General features: G+C 33.4%; 1 protein-coding gene and 1 long non-coding RNA gene across 3 annotated transcripts; both read left to right on the forward strand.

Annotated features, from left to right (window-relative positions):
* Positions 1-7,261: 7,261 nt before the first annotated feature.
* LOC135676520 (phosphoenolpyruvate phosphatase-like) lies at positions 7,262-17,506 on the forward strand. Of its 2 annotated transcripts, none has more exons than XM_065187799.1 (10): positions 7,262-7,412; positions 7,870-8,070; positions 10,535-10,735; positions 12,164-12,275; positions 13,805-14,028; positions 14,406-14,544; positions 14,648-14,868; positions 16,649-16,770; positions 16,888-17,049; positions 17,138-17,506. In XM_065187799.1, exons 2-10 carry the CDS (start codon positions 7,900-7,902, stop codon positions 17,238-17,240), a joined length of 1,455 nt encoding a protein of 484 aa, XP_065043871.1. In that variant the 5' UTR covers positions 7,262-7,412; positions 7,870-7,899; the 3' UTR covers positions 17,241-17,506. The 2 variants fall into 2 exon arrangements, with proteins under 2 accessions (XP_065043871.1, XP_065043878.1); XM_065187806.1 differs by having other exon boundaries at positions 7,270-7,408; positions 17,138-17,474.
* On the forward strand, positions 9,414-9,763 carry LOC135676528 (uncharacterized). The gene is made up of 2 exons (XR_010514326.1): positions 9,414-9,519; positions 9,631-9,763. It is a non-coding gene; the product is annotated as an uncharacterized LOC135676528 (long non-coding RNA).
* Positions 17,507-18,544: the final 1,038 nt, after the last annotated feature.

Consider the following 18,544-nt stretch of genomic DNA (forward strand, 5'->3'; position numbering starts at 1 on the left):
GTCATAATGTTTTGGTTGATAAAGTAAAAAATATATAAAAGTATACTCGAAAGCACTGTAAATGAGTTAAATAAAATGCAAAATACTTTAAATTTTATTTAATAAATAATTTTATGATTTAAATAGATATTTGTAATAGTTTAGGAATGATATCACTAAATAAAAATAAAAAAAATAACTTTATTATAACATTTTGATCATCATAAAAAATATTATAAAATATATTTAAGTATATTATAAATCATTTAAATAGACTCGCAATCCCAATCAAACCAACCATAAGTTTAAAATATGATATTATACCGATCTATGAGTAATGGTAATTAAAGAGACATAATATAAAATTATTTTATTGTATTTTTTAATAATATTTAAAATTAATAAAAAAAAATAAATATTTTTAAATTAAAGAGTATTATTTAAAAAAAATTAAAATGAGATACGAATGAGAAAATACTCGACGAATATTTTATAGGAATTTTTGATGCGAGTACAGAGGACAAACGAGTTGTTCTTGTGAGTGAAACAAATTCGAATATATTTTTGGTTTAAGAAACAAAAAATAATTACAAAAAAAATCTGTTAATATCCCTATATATTACAAAGTAATATATATACCATCGAGACAATGATGATGATACGAAGACGTGAATGTTTGCATTCTATTAATAAAAATGTTCTATAACCTTTTTTTGAGTGTTTGACATGATGTTTGATATAATTGATAAAGATGGAAATGGATCAATTGGATCCATCAAATGTTATTAATTAGAAGTAGGTAGCTATCAACATAAAGGAGGACGTTATGTTAATAGAGCATCGAATCTAGTAGTCATTGGTACCATTGTGTGTGCAAATCATATCATATATTGTTCACCAACCAAGTTTTCCGCATAATTAAAATATAAGATTTCCGTAGTGAGATGATTTGGTTGGATCTAAAACAAAGATGAATTATAGGTCGGTTTAGATGTCTTTATAAATCCGGATTGTGATAGCTGATCTTATTGTTTCTTCTTCTTTTTATTTGCAATCATGATGATGTACGATACATTGGAAGAAAAGGATCGATCACTCATCATCATGGGAGGTAGGAAGTTTTTTGTTAAGAGTGTCTTAAAAGGGAAAACACTTGAGATCTTGCCTTAAATCTTTTTCTCTCTCGTGAGTCTTGAACATGATACTGAGTACATTGTCCCGTGATGATAACCTTGGATTCAACAAGGACGGATGACTATAAGAGTCCATCCGACGATTTCTTTTTCTTTTTATTGTCCGATGCATTGTTAACTTCCGCTTTTGATTCTTCAGAGGATCTCCATCAAATCAATATCAAAATTCAACTTATAAGTTGATATATCATTCAATATCAAACAAAATATAAATATCATTTTTTTCTAAAAAAATTATACTAATGTTGAATTGTTGAACAAAATTTTAACATCTCTTATGAAGAAACGATGATCCAAAAGTTAAAAACTTGAATAATCTTTCTCTCAAAGAATTTATATACATCGTTAAGAAGATAAAAGCTTTCGAAAGAAAATGAATGATATTGCTCTTAAATCCAAAAAAGATGACTTGATTGAAAGCTCAAGTGATAAATACATGACATTTCTTGTAAAAAGATTTAAAAAATTCATGAAAAAAATAAAATAAATCTAGTAAGAAGAAGAGGAAAGAATGAAAGTGAGCCTGAAAAAAAAAATACAATCATATACTATGAATGTAAATATTCGGGATACTTATAAAATAAATATCTATAATTGAATAAGTCATCAACCCAACTTGAATGAAAAAAAAAGAGTATTGAAAGCAATATTTAATGAATCAAGTGAGTCAAAAGTAAAAAACAAATCAATAAAGAAGAATTGACAAATTATGCTTTGATGACTTTCAATCACAAGGTATTTTACTCTCTCAAAAATTTCTTATCAGAGAGAATATAAACTATGCCTGTCTTTTATCTCTTGATGTTGAATATAAAAAATTATGTTATAGTGTTTTTAACATATGATGACGTTTCATAATACATTTTAATTGAAATTATTCATCTAATTTTTGTAATGATTATTATTAAAAATCACTAGAATTTATGATCAAACTATTTCAATTGGAATTCAAGATTAGCGTTAAAAGATTATTATTTTGAATTCAAATTCATCATATTTTTTAGATGACATATAGATATGGAAGTCCCGTTAAGACTCCGTTATCAATTAACTATCATCATAAAAAATAAAAAGAATATAGAATCCTGAATTTTGATGATAAAATGAATTGATGGGTTTATTGGTTTAATATATTTTTGAGATAAGTAGTACAAGAAAATACTTCGATCATAAAATCGTACCACTGAAGGGCCAACTGTCAAGGAAGAGATTTCGACATTGTGCCAAAAAATTATCGTGTTGAGAATTAGACATCCCATACATAGTTAACCTCTACTTTTGATTCATCTAATTTTAAAGGATCTTCCTTTAATCATTCTCAAAATTCAAACTTACAATTTACAAGCTAATATATCATTCAATATCAAGCAAACTTTCAATATCATTTTTTAAAAAAGATTACATTATTATATATGAAAATTATGAAAATATTTTATTGATAGAGCCATCATCATTCTCTTTTTCATATTTTTTTAACGAGGCAATAACATTTGATATGATCCTATTCTTTATATTTATAATACTAAATACCATTTAGAGACCTGATTTTTATTTTAACCTAACACAATGAGTTTCACTCTTATAAAAAATATTATCATTTTCAACCTCCACCCATAGTAATTAAAGTCTCATCACCTATAATTTTATATTTTTAATATTTATTTAGTCATTATAAGATATCAAAATTATTAAATCATAAATTTTAATAATAAAATCAATTAATGAGTATATTATATTAATATATTTTTGAGATAAGTGATAAAAAAAAATATTTTGATTATAAAATCAGACCACCAAAGAGTCAATAATCAAGAGATGCATCACATATTGTGTTAAAAAAATATTATATCAAAAATTAAACATGAGAATTGATTCACATATTAGAAAAATAAAATGAGAATCTTTCTTATTTTATATGGATTATGATTTATAAAATATAGTTAAGTCTAATTTTTAAAAATCTTGTAAACCAATAGATGAGCAGAACGATTTTAAAAAAACTAATTTCCTAAATGTAAGGTTATGAATACTTTATTTTATAATTTAGATAAAAATAAATTTAATTATATTTCTACTTGTGACACTACATATGATATATAACACATATTGAAGTTATGAATATACAAGAAGAGTAAAAGAATTAAATATTAATCTTTTAGTTCATAGTTATAAATTATTTAAAATAAAGATAAGTGAATCTACTAGTGACATGTATACTTGTTTGACGAGTATTATCAATGGATTAAATTTTTTTAATAAAAATTATACTGATGTCAAATTATTAAGTAATATTTTAATATCTTTTTTGAAGAATTGAGATTATAACGATGATTCAAAAGCTAAAGAATTGAACAATCTTCCTCTCAAATAACTTATAAAATCTTCAGTAACCTATAAAATGATATGGAAAGAATATGATGATAAAGACAACTTATAAAAGTTTTTCAAAGAAAAGAAATGATATTGCTCTCAAATCGAAAGAAGATTACTCAAGCGAAAACTCACAATGATGATAAAGACATGACACTTCTTATAAAATGATTTAAAAAATTAATAAGAAAAATCTAGTAAGAAGAGAAGGGAAGAATAAAAATGAGTAAAAAAAATGCAGTCATATGTTACAAATGTAAAAAATCAGGATACTTAAATAATAAATATCTATAATAAAGAAGAAGTCATTAACTAAAAAAAGAAAAAACATGGAAAGCAATATTGGATGAATGACGTGAGTTGAATTATACCTTGATAACTTTTAATGATGAGGTATTTAACTCTCCCAAAATTTTCTTATGACATAAATGGAATAATAACTATACCTACCTTTTAATGTTAAATAGCAAAAAATAGATTATGATGTTTTTAGTGTGTGATCTTTTTGGCTTATAATGATGTGTTATAATGCTTTTTAACTAAAATTATGCATATGATTTTTTATAATAATAATTATTCAAGATCACTAAAATTTATGATGAAACTATTTTAACTTAAATTTAAGACTAACACTAAAATATTATTATTTTAAATTCAAATTTACCAATTTTTTAGATGGAATATAGATATGAGAGTCTTGTTAAGACTCCGTCATCAATTGGTTGTCATTATAAAAAAGGAAGAAATGATTAAATCTTAAATTTTGATGATGACATCTATTGATGAGTTTATTAGATTAATATATTTTTGAGATAAGTGATATAGAAAAATACTTCGAAAATAAAATTGGACCACTAAAGGGTCAATTGTCAAGGAGAGTTCGATGTTGTGTTGAAATTTGTATGTCCAGTTAAAGGTTTGATTGATATACCAGAGATTGAACTTTGTGTTATAAGTTTGAGCATCATGTCGGAAGAATTAGATATTATGTCAAAAAATTAAATATTATGAAAAAGTTAACAAACTGATAGAATGAGTGATGTATCGAAGGAAAGAATGATGTGTTAAAACAAAACCAATTTATCAAGAAAGCCTAAAAACGAGAGTGTGAAGGTTATATCCTAAGTTTAAAAAAGGAGTCAATTATAACAAGGGTAGTTAATCTTCATTTGTTAAAAAGAATATCGGTAATGAAAGGTAGTGACATCGAGAGAAGAAAAATCTAGAGTAGACATAAGTTAGAAAGACCGAACTACTATAAATTTATTTATCTTTCTTTACTTATCATTTCATTTACTTGTGACTTCACTCCATTCTCCATAACTTTAACTGGATTAATCAAGTTCTAAACATATAAATTCTTCGATCGAATTTTAAAATCAATTATAAAATATTATTATACTAATTCATCCTCTTTTAGTGCCATTAACATTATAACAAAAATTTTTCAACATTCTTCATAAATATTATATTTTGTTCTTTTCATTAAGATTTCTATTTAGCTCCTATAGGAGCATGATAGATAATAACATTTTATTTTCTTTATCAATTTTTATATTAATTTTATTTAATTGATTCAATATTTTTTTGAATATTCTTTGTCAAGTATATACCCTCTAGTCTTTATCAAAATAAAAATTTACCCTCTCAATATTCTTTGTCGAGTATCTATCCTCTTAATATTTTTTTGAATATTCTTTGTCAAGAATTTTTTTTGAATATTCTTTGTCAAGAATATCAAAATAAAAATTTACCCTCTTAAGATCCTCTTAATATTTTTTTGAATATTCTTTGTCAAGAATACCAAAATAAAAATTTACCCTCTTAATATCCTCTTAATATTTTTTTTGAAAATTTACCCTCTTAATATTCTTTGTCAAGAATATTTTTTTTGAATATTCTTTGTCAAGTATCTACCCTCTTAATATTTTTTCTCCACTCTTTCTCAAAAATAAAAATTAGCATAGATAGGGTTTGCCTTATTTGATATAATTTATTGTCCAATTTGTGATCCATATAATGAAATAGTTGGAATTTGCTTCCCTTGCACGATGGACATGTAGTTAAGACATTACATTAATAAATTTATTTTTTAATATTTATTTTTTTTGGAAGAGTCCTTTCTCTTCTCCTATTTAAAGACAACATCTTTCCCCTATTTTTCATTAGTTGTTTATCAACGGGAGAGCATCATCTTGTTGAAGGGAGAAGTAAGACCTTAATATTTTTATTTATTTAAATTCTCACAATTATTATTATTTTTGAAAATTTTGGATGCATGATTTCGAGTGTCATTTTAATTAATTTAAATATTGAACCATGATTCTTTAAGTTACTTCAATTATAATGAAATGTTGATTTATTTGATTAATGAGTTTCACGAAATTCATGCCCTTTAATTTTAAATCAAATTACTTTTTAGCTGAACTAATAATATTGTAGCATGATGAATATTTAATTTGACTTATTCAATTAATTAAAGAATTTCATATGTTCATTGACTATAGTTGCTTATCGATCTTGACTTCATTAGAATGTCATGTTTACATTGATTAACTTGTCTTACTATATCTTTAAAATAGTTTATTTTTTAATTTATGTTTTAAAAGAAGAAATCGGGATTGAAATGTGATGGGTCTGACCGCCGGTCGGGCCATGCTAGTTAGACCCGGTTCAACCCAACCTGAGTCAGACTCAGGGTCGGTCCAGCCTGGATTCCCAGCGCCCTGCGGCCCTACGCAGGCGGCTTGGATCGGCTCAGCTAGAGGCTGGTGCGGCCTGGAAGGAGGCCCGAGGGTCGGCATGTAGCGGCCCAGCTCGAAAGGCTAGGCGCAGCTCGGCTGGATCAGCTCACCGCAAGCCGGCGGCGCCCAGCGCCTGCGGCTCAGCCCACAATTCTCCTCACTGCATGGACACGTGCCGATCACGTGACTCAGGGCCCCTCTGGACTGTAGTCCCTTTGTACCAGCAGTTCTGGCCGAGCACGTAAAGAAAGGAACACCATGAAGCCCAGCCTTGCACGTAAAGTTAATCTTTATATATATATATATATATATATATATATATATATATTTATATATAACGATAATGGCTTTTTATTTTATCTTAATTTGTTTTTAAATTATTTGTGGGGAAGCAATCGGATGACCGCCGCTAGGATAACCTGCGGTTTGAATAGGAGTGATAGACAGACGTCTGTCGTACTTTTGACTCATCCCTTAAACGGACTATGATTCATCTGGAACATTTAAGCCATTCCTTCGTTTGAACTCCTTCCGACATAAATACAAACATAGTTTTTCCTTCTCTTTTCTTTTGTCGGACTGGCTCTGATTTTTAATAGATTGATGGAATTTGTATTTACAACAAGGATCACATCCGACAGTATGAGAATGGACGGTAGTGATTCGGCACCGGCAATGTTGTACCCGAGACAAACGGTTATCTGGGGGGTTATCGGTACCGGAGAGTGATCGGATCTCACGCACCAAATCCAAAACCACCGCAAGAGGTGGTGCCAAACACCAATCAACGCAATCATAAAAATGCCCAAAACATCCCTCTCCCGATTGGAAGACACCGAACTACATCACTGCCACGATTGTAATATTACTCGGGGACTCGGGGGTATTTGTGGTAACTCTTCTCTTTAGCTGACGTATTCAGAATATTCATCCCCAAATAATTGAGTGGCGTGGAAACAACTCGTTCACTTCCGCCCCCCGAGATCTTCTCTTGCTATATATTTGTGGAATCCTTTCTCCGGCATCTGTAACCGGTGGAGGGCGGCGATGTCGATCGCAGTTGTCGCCCATTTGGTGGTTTAATCCTCTCTCTCCCCTTGTTGTAGCCCCTGGTTCGTGCGCGTAGGTAATTCTTCAACCCGTTCAACGATCCGTACCTTTGGATCTTGTTGTTCGGTTGTGAATCCCGTGATTGTTCCGATGTGCGTTTTGTCGGATATCGGTTCGCTTTTCTTCCGCCTTTTCTTGTGGTGGATCGTTAGTGTTTCTTGAAATCGACGTTCGATGGCACTCTAGGTCTTTGTTCTGGTGTCGTGTGCTTTGATGGCTGCGTGAAAGACGAATAGTTTTGTGTTTTTGATCCGATCTGGGGAGTTTATGGTTGCGGAGTCGAATGATAACCATTCTCTCGCCAGATCGGCAGAGTTCGTTGTTTTCTCGGTTGTCCTTGTTTTTGGGACCCCAGCGAGGATCATCGCCTCAGCGTGTGGAGATGATGGCCTAGAGGATCTCAGTATCTTTTGCTTTAACGTTTCTTGTTCTAAATAAATATAACTAACTAACGCGGGTTCTCATGTCTTCAGGTCGAAGCCACCACCGATTTGCTAAAGGCTATGGGTCTTTGCAGCTCGCTACTCTTGTTGTATATGGTCCTTGTATGCTTTGTGAACGATGTTCTTTCTGGGCGTACAAGTTCTTTCACGCGCTCTGAATGGCCGTCTACTGATATCCCTCTGGATAATGAAGCGTTTGTAGTTCCAGATGGTTATAATGCTCCGCAGCAGGTACAATAAATGTCTTTCGGAGGCACTCAGGGGTAGTTGAATTTATATATAACCAATGTTGTGCGCTTGAGAAGTGTAAGATTAATCAGCATTTAATCAATTTAGTCAGCTTTGTTCCATTAGTTGCTTTTCTTGTGGTCATTGTATGTCTCAACTTGTTACGTACTTACCTTGGTACAGGTCAATCTACTAACTTACTGACAGCACAGTATTCTAAATTATATATCACTAGAATATCTTGACTAACTTTTTGTCGTAAGGTCTATTGACACATTCCTATAGGTGTCTGTTTACGTTATTTATGTCAAATAGTAAACCAGCCTTCCCCGGAAAGCTTAACGTGACATTGTTCAGCCAGCATGATGGAACAAAGGTTTAAAATATTTCCATATTATATTTTCTTCAATCATGTAGGACGACAGACTTAGATAAAGTGATCCATAGGTGTTGCCCAGTAGAGTTTTATTTGGGGACAAAATTAAGGTAAACCTTCATTCATTCATATTTATTTATTTTCACTAAAGTTTTTGTAAAGAAACACAAGCCCTCGGACTCAGATGTCACCTTTAAACAAATAATAGGCTATATTTGTGAAAAATGAATTTACCATGGGTTCTGGTGTTGTTTGTGTTCATCTGCAATTTGATGCTTTTTTTTTCTTTGGCCTCTAGTCTTTTATGATCTCATTGGGAGACAGAACATGTTAGAATTCAGTGTGTTCTCCCTCTGCCTGACCCTCCCCCCCTTCTCTCTCTCTCTCTCTCTCCTTGAATGGTCTGTTTGGAAAGACGCACCAATCAGTAACAAACACTGTTGATTATTAAACATTTACCTTTCGATTTGATGAGTTCAGATTTTTAAGCATTTACCTGTTAAAATAACTTGGTCTATACATTGCTTCATCCATTGTCTTTGACATATAGTCAAGATAAGTAGACTAGGTGAGGGAGCACGAGGTAGGGTCAGGGAAGCCTGTTGCATGGTGGATTTGCTTTAAGGACCATGCGATGTTGGCGTTAGAGTCTAGGCTGTTTTATCAAAGTGGAGCTCTATATCATATATTGTTTGTAGCTAGGCCTTATTTAATCCTACATTATCCGTTATCTGGTAACGCTGTCATCTTACGTCAATTTAATAATTTCTCAAATAATTATGTTGGAAAGTTATATGATTTTTTATAAGTGTTTTACATGCCTAGTAGTGGCCATGAGGTGATTATATACAGAAATGTTTTAGTTTTCTTGCTTTGCAGATACCTTGACCATATGCCAAATTTTTCAATGAACCTCTTTCTTTATTAGCTTCCTCCTAGGATGCTTACATAATGGGATCTCTTTTCATAGATTAGGGAGTCTAGCAATGCATTTGTGGTTGTCTCAAATGCAATATGAAGCCATGATGAGTCATATGCAATTGTGGCACATACAGAGAACCTTCATGGAGCTCACTGTGAGGAACTAGCAACAGAGAGTTTGATGTATCTTCAATAATATAATTTATTTTCTCTAACAGAGCTATTAATTGATATGCTGATTGAGGTTCATTCATCTGTTTTTGAAGCTTTACTTGCTATAGTCTTGGTTCTTCTCAAAGTTTCCAGTCACATAGAACCAGCTTTTCATCATACAGGCTTCTCTAGTATGCTGGAATCAGATTGCAGGGCAAATGTAGTTAGTACTTTTGATGTGTTTTTACATAGCAGATGAGTATTGTGTTCCGTACTGCTTTCTTTAATGCTTATGAAAGCATTTGATTTATTGTTTTTATGAAAATGTCAATAAGATTCTGTTTGTAGTTTATGAATTTATTGATTTTTTGTTTTCATGAATTTTCTGTTTGTAGTTTATAACTATGAAGTTCCAACGGACATTAGGTGGTGTAGAGAGCAATCCAATTTTCATTAAAAATATTGAGAATGTGCTCCTCTTTGGGACTGCACTGACTAAGGGGGCTAAGGAACCAATTTTAGGAAGACTCCACCCTGGTCTTTGGATATGGCTTCCTATCCTTCCTTGGAATTTGAAACTAAACCTTTGTCCTCTCTTTGTGGAGATGCATGAAGCACCAATAATAGTGCAGGTGTATACATAACATGCAGTCAAATCCAAAACTGGTCTGCTGTTTCTTTCCCTTTACATGGTCCTCAGTATTGAGGACTGATTCTAGTACATCAAGCATTAGGTTGGCATCCACTTGATATGTTGAATGTGTAATTTGCAGTTCTTTCATTTTCTTAACGAGACTGTCCCAAGCTAATCTGGAATTTACAAAAACTAAGCAGCTGAAGAGATTCTTTTTGATGCTAGAAGTTGTATTATCTCATCTCTTTTTGCTATATCTGGTAATTATTCTTGTTTTTTGGCTATGTATGAAAGATGCGAATGATGATCTGCTGAACTGGCAAAACTTGCACTTTCTTGTAGAACAATCTTCTATTGTAAAACAATTTCTTCTTGTGGTTCAGGTCCATATTACCCAAGGAGATTATGATGGAAAAGCTGTAATAATATCTTGGGTCACAGAATCTGAACCTGGCACTAGCGAAGTTTGGTATGGTGCAGTGGAGCATGAATTTGAGCATAAAGCTGAAGGGAAAAATACAAACTATACCTTTTACAATTATAAATCTGGATATATTCATCACTGCCTTGTTGATGGACTGGAGGTACTAATTTATCATGTTGGAATATAAACCATATATTTAGTCACTGTGCATATCATTTCTAACAATATAGGCTACATCACAAGTGTTTCCTACTTGCCTCCTGATCTTTATTGAAGTAAGAGGTGCATGATTTCTTAATTGTGATCATTAATGGTAACTAATTCATCATTAAAATGGATTTCTAATTACTTTATATAAGCACATGCATTCGTAGAAACTATCCAACATTTGTCGAGTATATCAACTATGTTCTTTAACCTTAGTAATAATGTTATTTACTACAGTACTAAACATATTCTGGAGATCAACTAGACCTGTGTTGACTGGTTTTAGACAGATTTCTTAGTTTTTGACATGCTGTCTGTTGATATGAAAGTTTTGCCCCTTGGCCATGGTAAGGCAATCAATCAGTGGATGATGCTTTTGAGTCTTTATCTAGGTTCAGCTGAACCTAGCTTGCTTCTTCAAATGACCCTTGTGGATATAAGGGCAATGAAAATATACGTTGAACTTATAGTTACTGGACTGCTTACACACAGCAATTTATTGGGTAATTTTTGGAAGAAGAAAAAGAAGGTATCACAAAATAAAGGTAGATAAGTGATTCATGATGTAGTTTAGGTAGAGTTGACATATGGATAGTGATGCATATAAATAGGATGGCAGGTGGGTCATTGAGTTTCAAAATAGCGAGAGAAAGGGATTGAAGGTTTACTTTATTTTAGGTCATAGATTAGATTAAGAATTAAGATACTATCTTTTCACTTTCCCTTTCTATAAAGATATAGGTTGTTTTTTGGGAACAAGAACTAAGAAAAAAGCTCTGGTGCATAGAAGAAACAACAAGATGAAAGAGAAATGTAGAGATCTCTGAGGAATATTGGAGAAACAAAGAATGTGAATACAGAGAAGGAATATTGGAGAAACAAACTTTGCATATTCTGCAATACAACTGCAAATGACATTGTCATAAACTCTACTTTTTGCTGCTTGGTGCTAATTTACGACAAGAGAAAAAGAGAAATATTTTATTATTATTATAGTACTTCATGCTTTTATGGTATATCACTGATATGAATATTATCATTCTATTAAAAATATAATTCCAGCTACTTATATTTTTCATACTAGAAAATTTATAATCTTACATACATAATTGTGGGCACATGAATGACCAACTGGGACATCTTTTGCTAGTCTTAAATTTTTTTCCTGTAACGTGTTAAGAGGTTGATACTGAATTTTTTTTTGATAGTTTAAGACACACATAAAGTGATGTCATTTTTTGGGAGATGCTGCACTAATATATGATAGAATGAATGTTATAGTGTATATATGATGTGTTTTAAACAATCAGAAGCTGTAGATGAATTGGTTCAGTTTTGGAACAGTATTCAAACTGATACATTTGTGGTTTTTTTATTGCAGTACAACACAAAATATTATTATAGAATTGGAACAGGTGCCACTGCTCGAGAATTTTGGTTCCAAACACCTCCTGAGATTGATCCAGATGCTCCATACATATTTGGCATTATAGGTGGGTATCCTTTTATATGACTTTTCAAGAGATTTTTGATTTTGAGAACAATTTAAGGGATATTAAATAATCAGTTATTAATCTTTATGAAGGCGTTGATTTGTACCTTAGCTGTGAAAGAATTTAGTCATGAATGATATGTACTCAAGACAAGATAACAATTACTAACAAGCAAACAACATAAATTAGGATCCTTTGTTGATATGTTAACTGTACGTATCTATAGAGTAGCTTATCTGTCTTTTGAATGGTATGTTGTCTTTGTTTAGACTGGGTACACTTTATTCTTCTGTTTCAGTATAGTAATTTTTGGTTCCACTACTGCCTTGATGTATTGGCTGTTGTCGGGATTGATTAAGAATTAGAGCCAAATTTGTAAATCTGGTTGAACTAATCTATAAGGCAATCCTATAAGATAATCCCAGATGCTGTTAGAGAAAAAAAATTGAGGGCTTCTTCTATTGGAAGTTTCAAGAGGATCGGTGGATAATCTTTTAAGATACCAGTACTGATACCCATATTGGAATATTTTTAGACCATATGTTGTTGTGCACCTTGGTACAGTAATAAGAAAACTACCAAAAAATTTTGATGTGGTAGTGCAGCCAGTACACTGCTATACAGTATAATAGAAGTTCCTTTGGTGGATTGCATATTTGTAGCCAAGTGGATGGTTATCATTTAGGCTCATGCTTTGGAACCAAGCGGATGTCAGTGCACTTTGATCAGTTGTGTTGCACTATCATGCTTTGAGTCTGCTTCAATGATTAGGATTACAGTGAGTTCGTCCATGGCAATCTTTGTACCAATCTCTTATAATTTTGAAAATTGAGGTCCCTCTATTACAACAAGAAATTATTAGGGCATTAGGTATCTCAGAAATTTAATCTTCTTAACATTTAGAGCTCAAATTCTTTATGTGTATGCCATATTTTATCTTTTATAACATTAAATTTAGTTGTCTCAGATCTTGAATGTTAAGGACAAAGTCTTAGTGAAACTGAGAACAAAAAATACCAGTGGAAACCTAAATTTCTTTTAGAATGATCTTATATAGTGTTTTAATACTGTATATGTCAGATTTTCACCAACATTTAATCTTGCAGCATTGTATTTGTTAAATTTTTACTAGAATTTGATCAAGTGTTTGTTTCCATGTATCAATTAAATACAAACTGGATGTTGTCTGATCCTTATAGAGCCAAGCTGCCAAAACAGTACTGGATCCATATAAACTGAAAGTTCAAATACTTGCTCATGGCCTACAAATGTTAGACATATGTCTGAAAGAATGGGTTAAGGAGTGAAATTAAAATAAGAAAAAAATTCATACCTTGTCAGTACATCTTATATATCTTTCTGAGGATCTGAACCGCCACGATGTGTTGATTCATCCAAAATTCAATAATCAGCAAAGCCTATTTTATCTTTCACATGAAATTATGCTTCAACAACTTCTGATGTTATGTAGATAGATGCAGCTTAATATTCTAGAGTGATTGCTTATATCTCATTTTTCTTTCCTCTAGGTGATTTGGGGCAGACATTTAACTCACTTTCCACCCTGGAGCATTATATGCAAACTGGTGGACAGACTGTGTTGTTTGTTGGAGATCTCTCGTATGCTGATAGGTATGAATATAATGATGGTGTCCGCTGGGATTCATGGGGTCGACTTATAGAAAAGAGTGCTGCATATCAGCCATGGATTTGGACTGCTGGAAATCATGACATAGACTTCAGACCTGATCTGGTACTTCCTATTTTAGATACCCACAATCAACTAACATCTATCCTGTGCTTGTATTTGTGTACTACTTATATGAGGATCATGTTGTTGAAGATTCAAAAGTTGCTCTGGTGCTATCATGCAGTGAAAGTTTCCAATATTTCGCAGACAATATAAAATATTATTTTGATTGGAATTGTTTTAAAGAAAATTAATGACTAAATAATTAAAGAATTCCCTTGATGGTATTATCTAGATCTGCTTGGTAGTCCTTAAAATGGGTAAAGGTTCAGCATAAAAGAAAATGAACATCGGCATGGTTGGAAAAAAAGAATTCTCTGAAGCCTGTTCACCAGTACAGTTTATCGCACTGATGATTTTGTTTTCTTTTCTGTAATCAGGGAGAAGTTTCCACTTTCAAACCTTATATGCACAGATTCGCAACACCTTATGTGGCTTCCCAAAGCAGTTCTCCCCTTTGGTATGCAGTTAGGCGTGCATCTGCTCATATTATTGTGCTTTCGAGTTATTCACCATTTGGTATGTATAGCTTCTTTCTCTGTACATCCACCCTTTTTTGTATGGTTATTTATAGAAAGTATACTCATGGAGTACTGGTCCTTAACATGTGACTTTTAATCAGTTAAATATACTCCTCAATGGTTTTGGCTGCGGGGAGAGCTGAAGCAAGTCAACAGAGAAAAAACACCATGGCTGATTGTTCTCATGCATGTTCCAATGTACAATAGTAATGAAGCACATTATATGGAGGGTGAGGCCATGCGGGCTGTTTTTGAAAGTTGGTTTGTACATTACAAGGTTGACATCGTCTTTGCTGGTCACGTGCATGCCTATGAGAGATCGGTACTTTCTTTTCCACTTTTGCTGCTAAATAACACTACTTGCAGTTTTTAGTTTTGGCAAAAATGACCATTAATTAAGAACCATGAACAAAATTACAGAACTCTTTGGATATAGCCTAGAAGTGTGGAATCCCAGTAAGCCTTGCCATATTGGTAGGCTTGTGGGCAGCATAATTCTCTGGTCTAGGAATGTGAGACCATCTCAGAACAATGGTCTCTTTCCCTAGTTCAAAAACATCACTAAATAGTTTCCTTAAGTACCAATGAGACCTTTCCATATGATTCAAAATCTGCATAGCTGTGTATCAGTTTTGACCCAAATGTTTGGTGATAACTCCTGTTTAGCTCATTCCAGCCCATCTCTTAAGGCTTACTATTCAGCATAGGGGATCAATAGCTTTATGAATGTTGCAAAGCAGGCTCTTAGTTCTGTTATTCCAGATCGGCCACAAAGTATTAGCTATGACAGACTTGAGCACATTGGTAGAATCCTTAAAGATATCCTTGGCTTCGTCAAGCCATGCCTCATGTACCCAATCCTCAAAATATGAAAAGTAGATGTTATATCATCTTTAATTAAGGCTCATACCTCCAACGCCTATAAACATTAAAACGCTATGTCCACAAGAATCAGTGCCAAGGTGAAAAACCAGGCATGGCAAGGGATAAGAGTGAGTAACTTTGGAAAGACAATCTGACATAGGAAGTCTCTTCCATAATAACTTCCAGAGAAACAGTTTTAGTTTAGGCATCATGTTGAGGGCCCACATTGCCTTCCAGCCCATCCATCCACCCCTCATGGTTGTCAGGGTGTCCACCCCACAGAAATTGGTATAGAGTTTTGGAAGTTGCTTCTTCCCTAGGGTTCAGAGTGAAAATCCAAGGGACATCATTGTCCACAAGGAGATATGATGCCAGTGATGTGTTCAATGAACCATGGACGGAAAAGTAGTTGAACTTTATGCATTTTCCAGTGTTTGTCAACAATTAGCTCCAAGACCGAGTTGAAGGATTCCACCTTTTGAACATTGATGAATGTTGACCGTCTATCAAAAGGGGTCTTAGTGATGATGTTGCACATTGATGAATGTGTATGTTTTTACCCCACCGAACAAATCTTATTATCTTCATAAACTATGATCAGTTGGCATCTTATACGATTGTGTTTGTGTGCATTTAATTTCCAGATAATGCAATTGTTTATAGATTTTGTATTTGCCGTTGATCATCAAACATCTGCTGTGTACTCAGATGTTTAGTTAAGCTATGCCCACAACTTTATTTTCTCATGTAGTACAGACTGTAGATAATGTGACCAATTGCACAGAATTGTTTTTGTTTTTGGTCATGTATGATGATCTATTGTATAGTCATCCATCAACCATATGAAGCCCTTATAAAGAGAGTTGGATAAGTGCAGAGTTTCAAATTGTTATTTACAAGATGGTATTGATTGTTCAACATGTATTACCATACTTGCATCTTTTGGCTTTCTGTCAAATAAAAGCCTATTTAAATTGAATCATTATGATTGTATAAATTGAAAAGATGCACGTAATACCTATTCTTATGGGGGGATTGATGTCTTTTAGATTACCCTAGTCGAAAATGCAAACTTTGGGTCAGTTTATTATGCATATTTCTGCATCCCAACTTTACTTTGGAGTCAAGTTGACATATTCTCCTCTCCGTATGCCTATAACATCCTTCACCAATTGCTACTTGTTTCATGCTAAATATCCAGTTTTATATTACTTCTAATAGATTCAGTTTCATTGTAGTATCGTGTGTCCAATATCAACTACAACATCACCTCTGGTAACCGTTATCCTGTGCCTGACAAATCAGCACCTGTCTATATAACTGTTGGAGATGGAGGAAATCAGGAAGGTCTTGCTGAAAGGTAGCTAAAGAGTGCGCGAAAAAGAAGTTTGTAATTGTTCATTTTGGAACTCATTCTTTCTTCTGTTAGCAGACAGAGGTAATAATTTTGACTTGTTCATGGTGTCTAAATGTGAAGGTTTTCGAAGCTGCAACCTGACTACTCTGCATATCGGGAGGCAAGTTATGGGCATTCGACATTGGAATTGAAGAATAGAACCCATGCCTTGTACCATTGGAACAGAAATGATGACGGAAAACATGTGCCAACAGACCACATCATATTCCACAACCAGTACTGGTGGGTGCACTTCCTTCCATAGTGGATTGCATTTCAGTTTTCCGCTAGTGATGACGATCACTGATGGTTAGGAAATATCATTGTGCAGGGCAAGCAACAGGAGGAGGAGAAGTCTAAAAAAGCACCGTAAGTTTCCAGGTCATGCCAGCCTCATTGCCAAATACGAAGAGCTATTCCCCGTTCTGGTCTGATACTTTTTACTGCAAGTGGAGGAGGAGGACCTTTTTATATCTGCAAAGCCATACATGTAAAAAGTTATGGGCACAATTTGGTGAGAAATTGACATGATCCAGACAGACATTTGAAACTGCTTGGCATTGTTGTTGTTGTTTATGATCTAAATGGCTGCGATCAGAAAAAGAAGCAGATATGTAAAGATATTTGTGCATAATTTGGTGCCTTGTCCCTGGAGGTTTCATTTTAAATCTATTATGCGTACATATACTTCATTCGTTTATGACCATCAGCTTATTCTTTAATCCATCACCCACTTAATGATAGAAATTAAGCGAAGAAGATAGAAAGATAGAAATTGTAGAAAAACTATGAAATGTATGAGATATAATTGCCTAATACATTTTGATAGTGAGTTCTTGACAGCCATTTATACACACTCAGTAGGGAGGTTATACACATTCAGCATGGAGGATTTTTCTCAACTGTCGAGAGATTTCCTCAACTGCCTTGAGGAAATCTTATCTGCTTATCATGCCCCCGCAAGATTGAGCTTCCATCAAGGATGTCGATCTTGGACCGATGAGATGAAAATAGTTTACGAGCGAGAGGCTTTGTGAGTGAGTCGGCTAGTTGATCTGCTGTATGTACATGAGAAACTCGGAGTTGATGTCTGGCAACTTGATCTCGCACAAAATGGAAGTCGATGGCTATGTGTTTCATGCGGGAATGGAACACTGGATTGGCACATAAATAAGTAGCTCCAATATTATCACAATATATTGTAGGAATAACCGTGGAGTTGACGTTGAGTTCCTTGAGCAAATTTGTGACCCAATTGAGTTCAGCAGCGGCGGTGGCGACGACACGGTATTCAGCTTCAGTTGTAGATCGTGCAACCGTCTTTTGTTTTTTAGAACTCCAACTGATTGGAGTAGCTCCAAGGAAGACAATGTATCCGGACGTAGATGTTCTATCATCAAAGTTCCCTGCCCAATCAGCATCAGCAAAGGCATGGAGATGGAGTGAAGTATTTTTGCGAAGAAAAATGCCATGATTAAGAGTCCCTTTAAGATACCGCAAAATTCGTTTGACCGTAGACCAATGCGTAGTAGATGGTCGATGCATGAATTGCGATAACTTATTGACGGCAAATGAAATATCTGGACGGGTGAGAGCCAAGTACTGTAAGGAGCCAAGGACTTGTCGATACTGAGTCGAATCTGTAGCAGGACTTCCATCACATAATTTAAGTGATTCACTGGTAGAGAGAGGAGTTGTAACCTCTTTCGCATCCTGCATGTTTGCCTTTGATAATAAA

This window comes from Musa acuminata, chromosome BXJ1-1 (assembly GCF_036884655.1).
Source record: "Musa acuminata AAA Group cultivar baxijiao chromosome BXJ1-1, Cavendish_Baxijiao_AAA, whole genome shotgun sequence".
Lineage (NCBI taxonomy): Eukaryota > Viridiplantae > Streptophyta > Magnoliopsida > Zingiberales > Musaceae > Musa > Musa acuminata.

Coding starts and splice junctions, on each gene's coding strand:
- LOC135676520 (XM_065187799.1), top strand. CDS start 7,900: ATGGGTCTTTGCAGCTCGCTACTCTTGTTGTATATGGTCCTTGTATGC. Junction 10,736..12,163: donor GCCTTGTTGATGGACTGGAG/GTACTAATTTAT, acceptor TTTTTATTGCAG/TACAACACAAAATATTATTA. Junction 17,050..17,137: donor ATATTCCACAACCAGTACTG/GTGGGTGCACTT, acceptor ATCATTGTGCAG/GGCAAGCAACAGGAGGAGGA.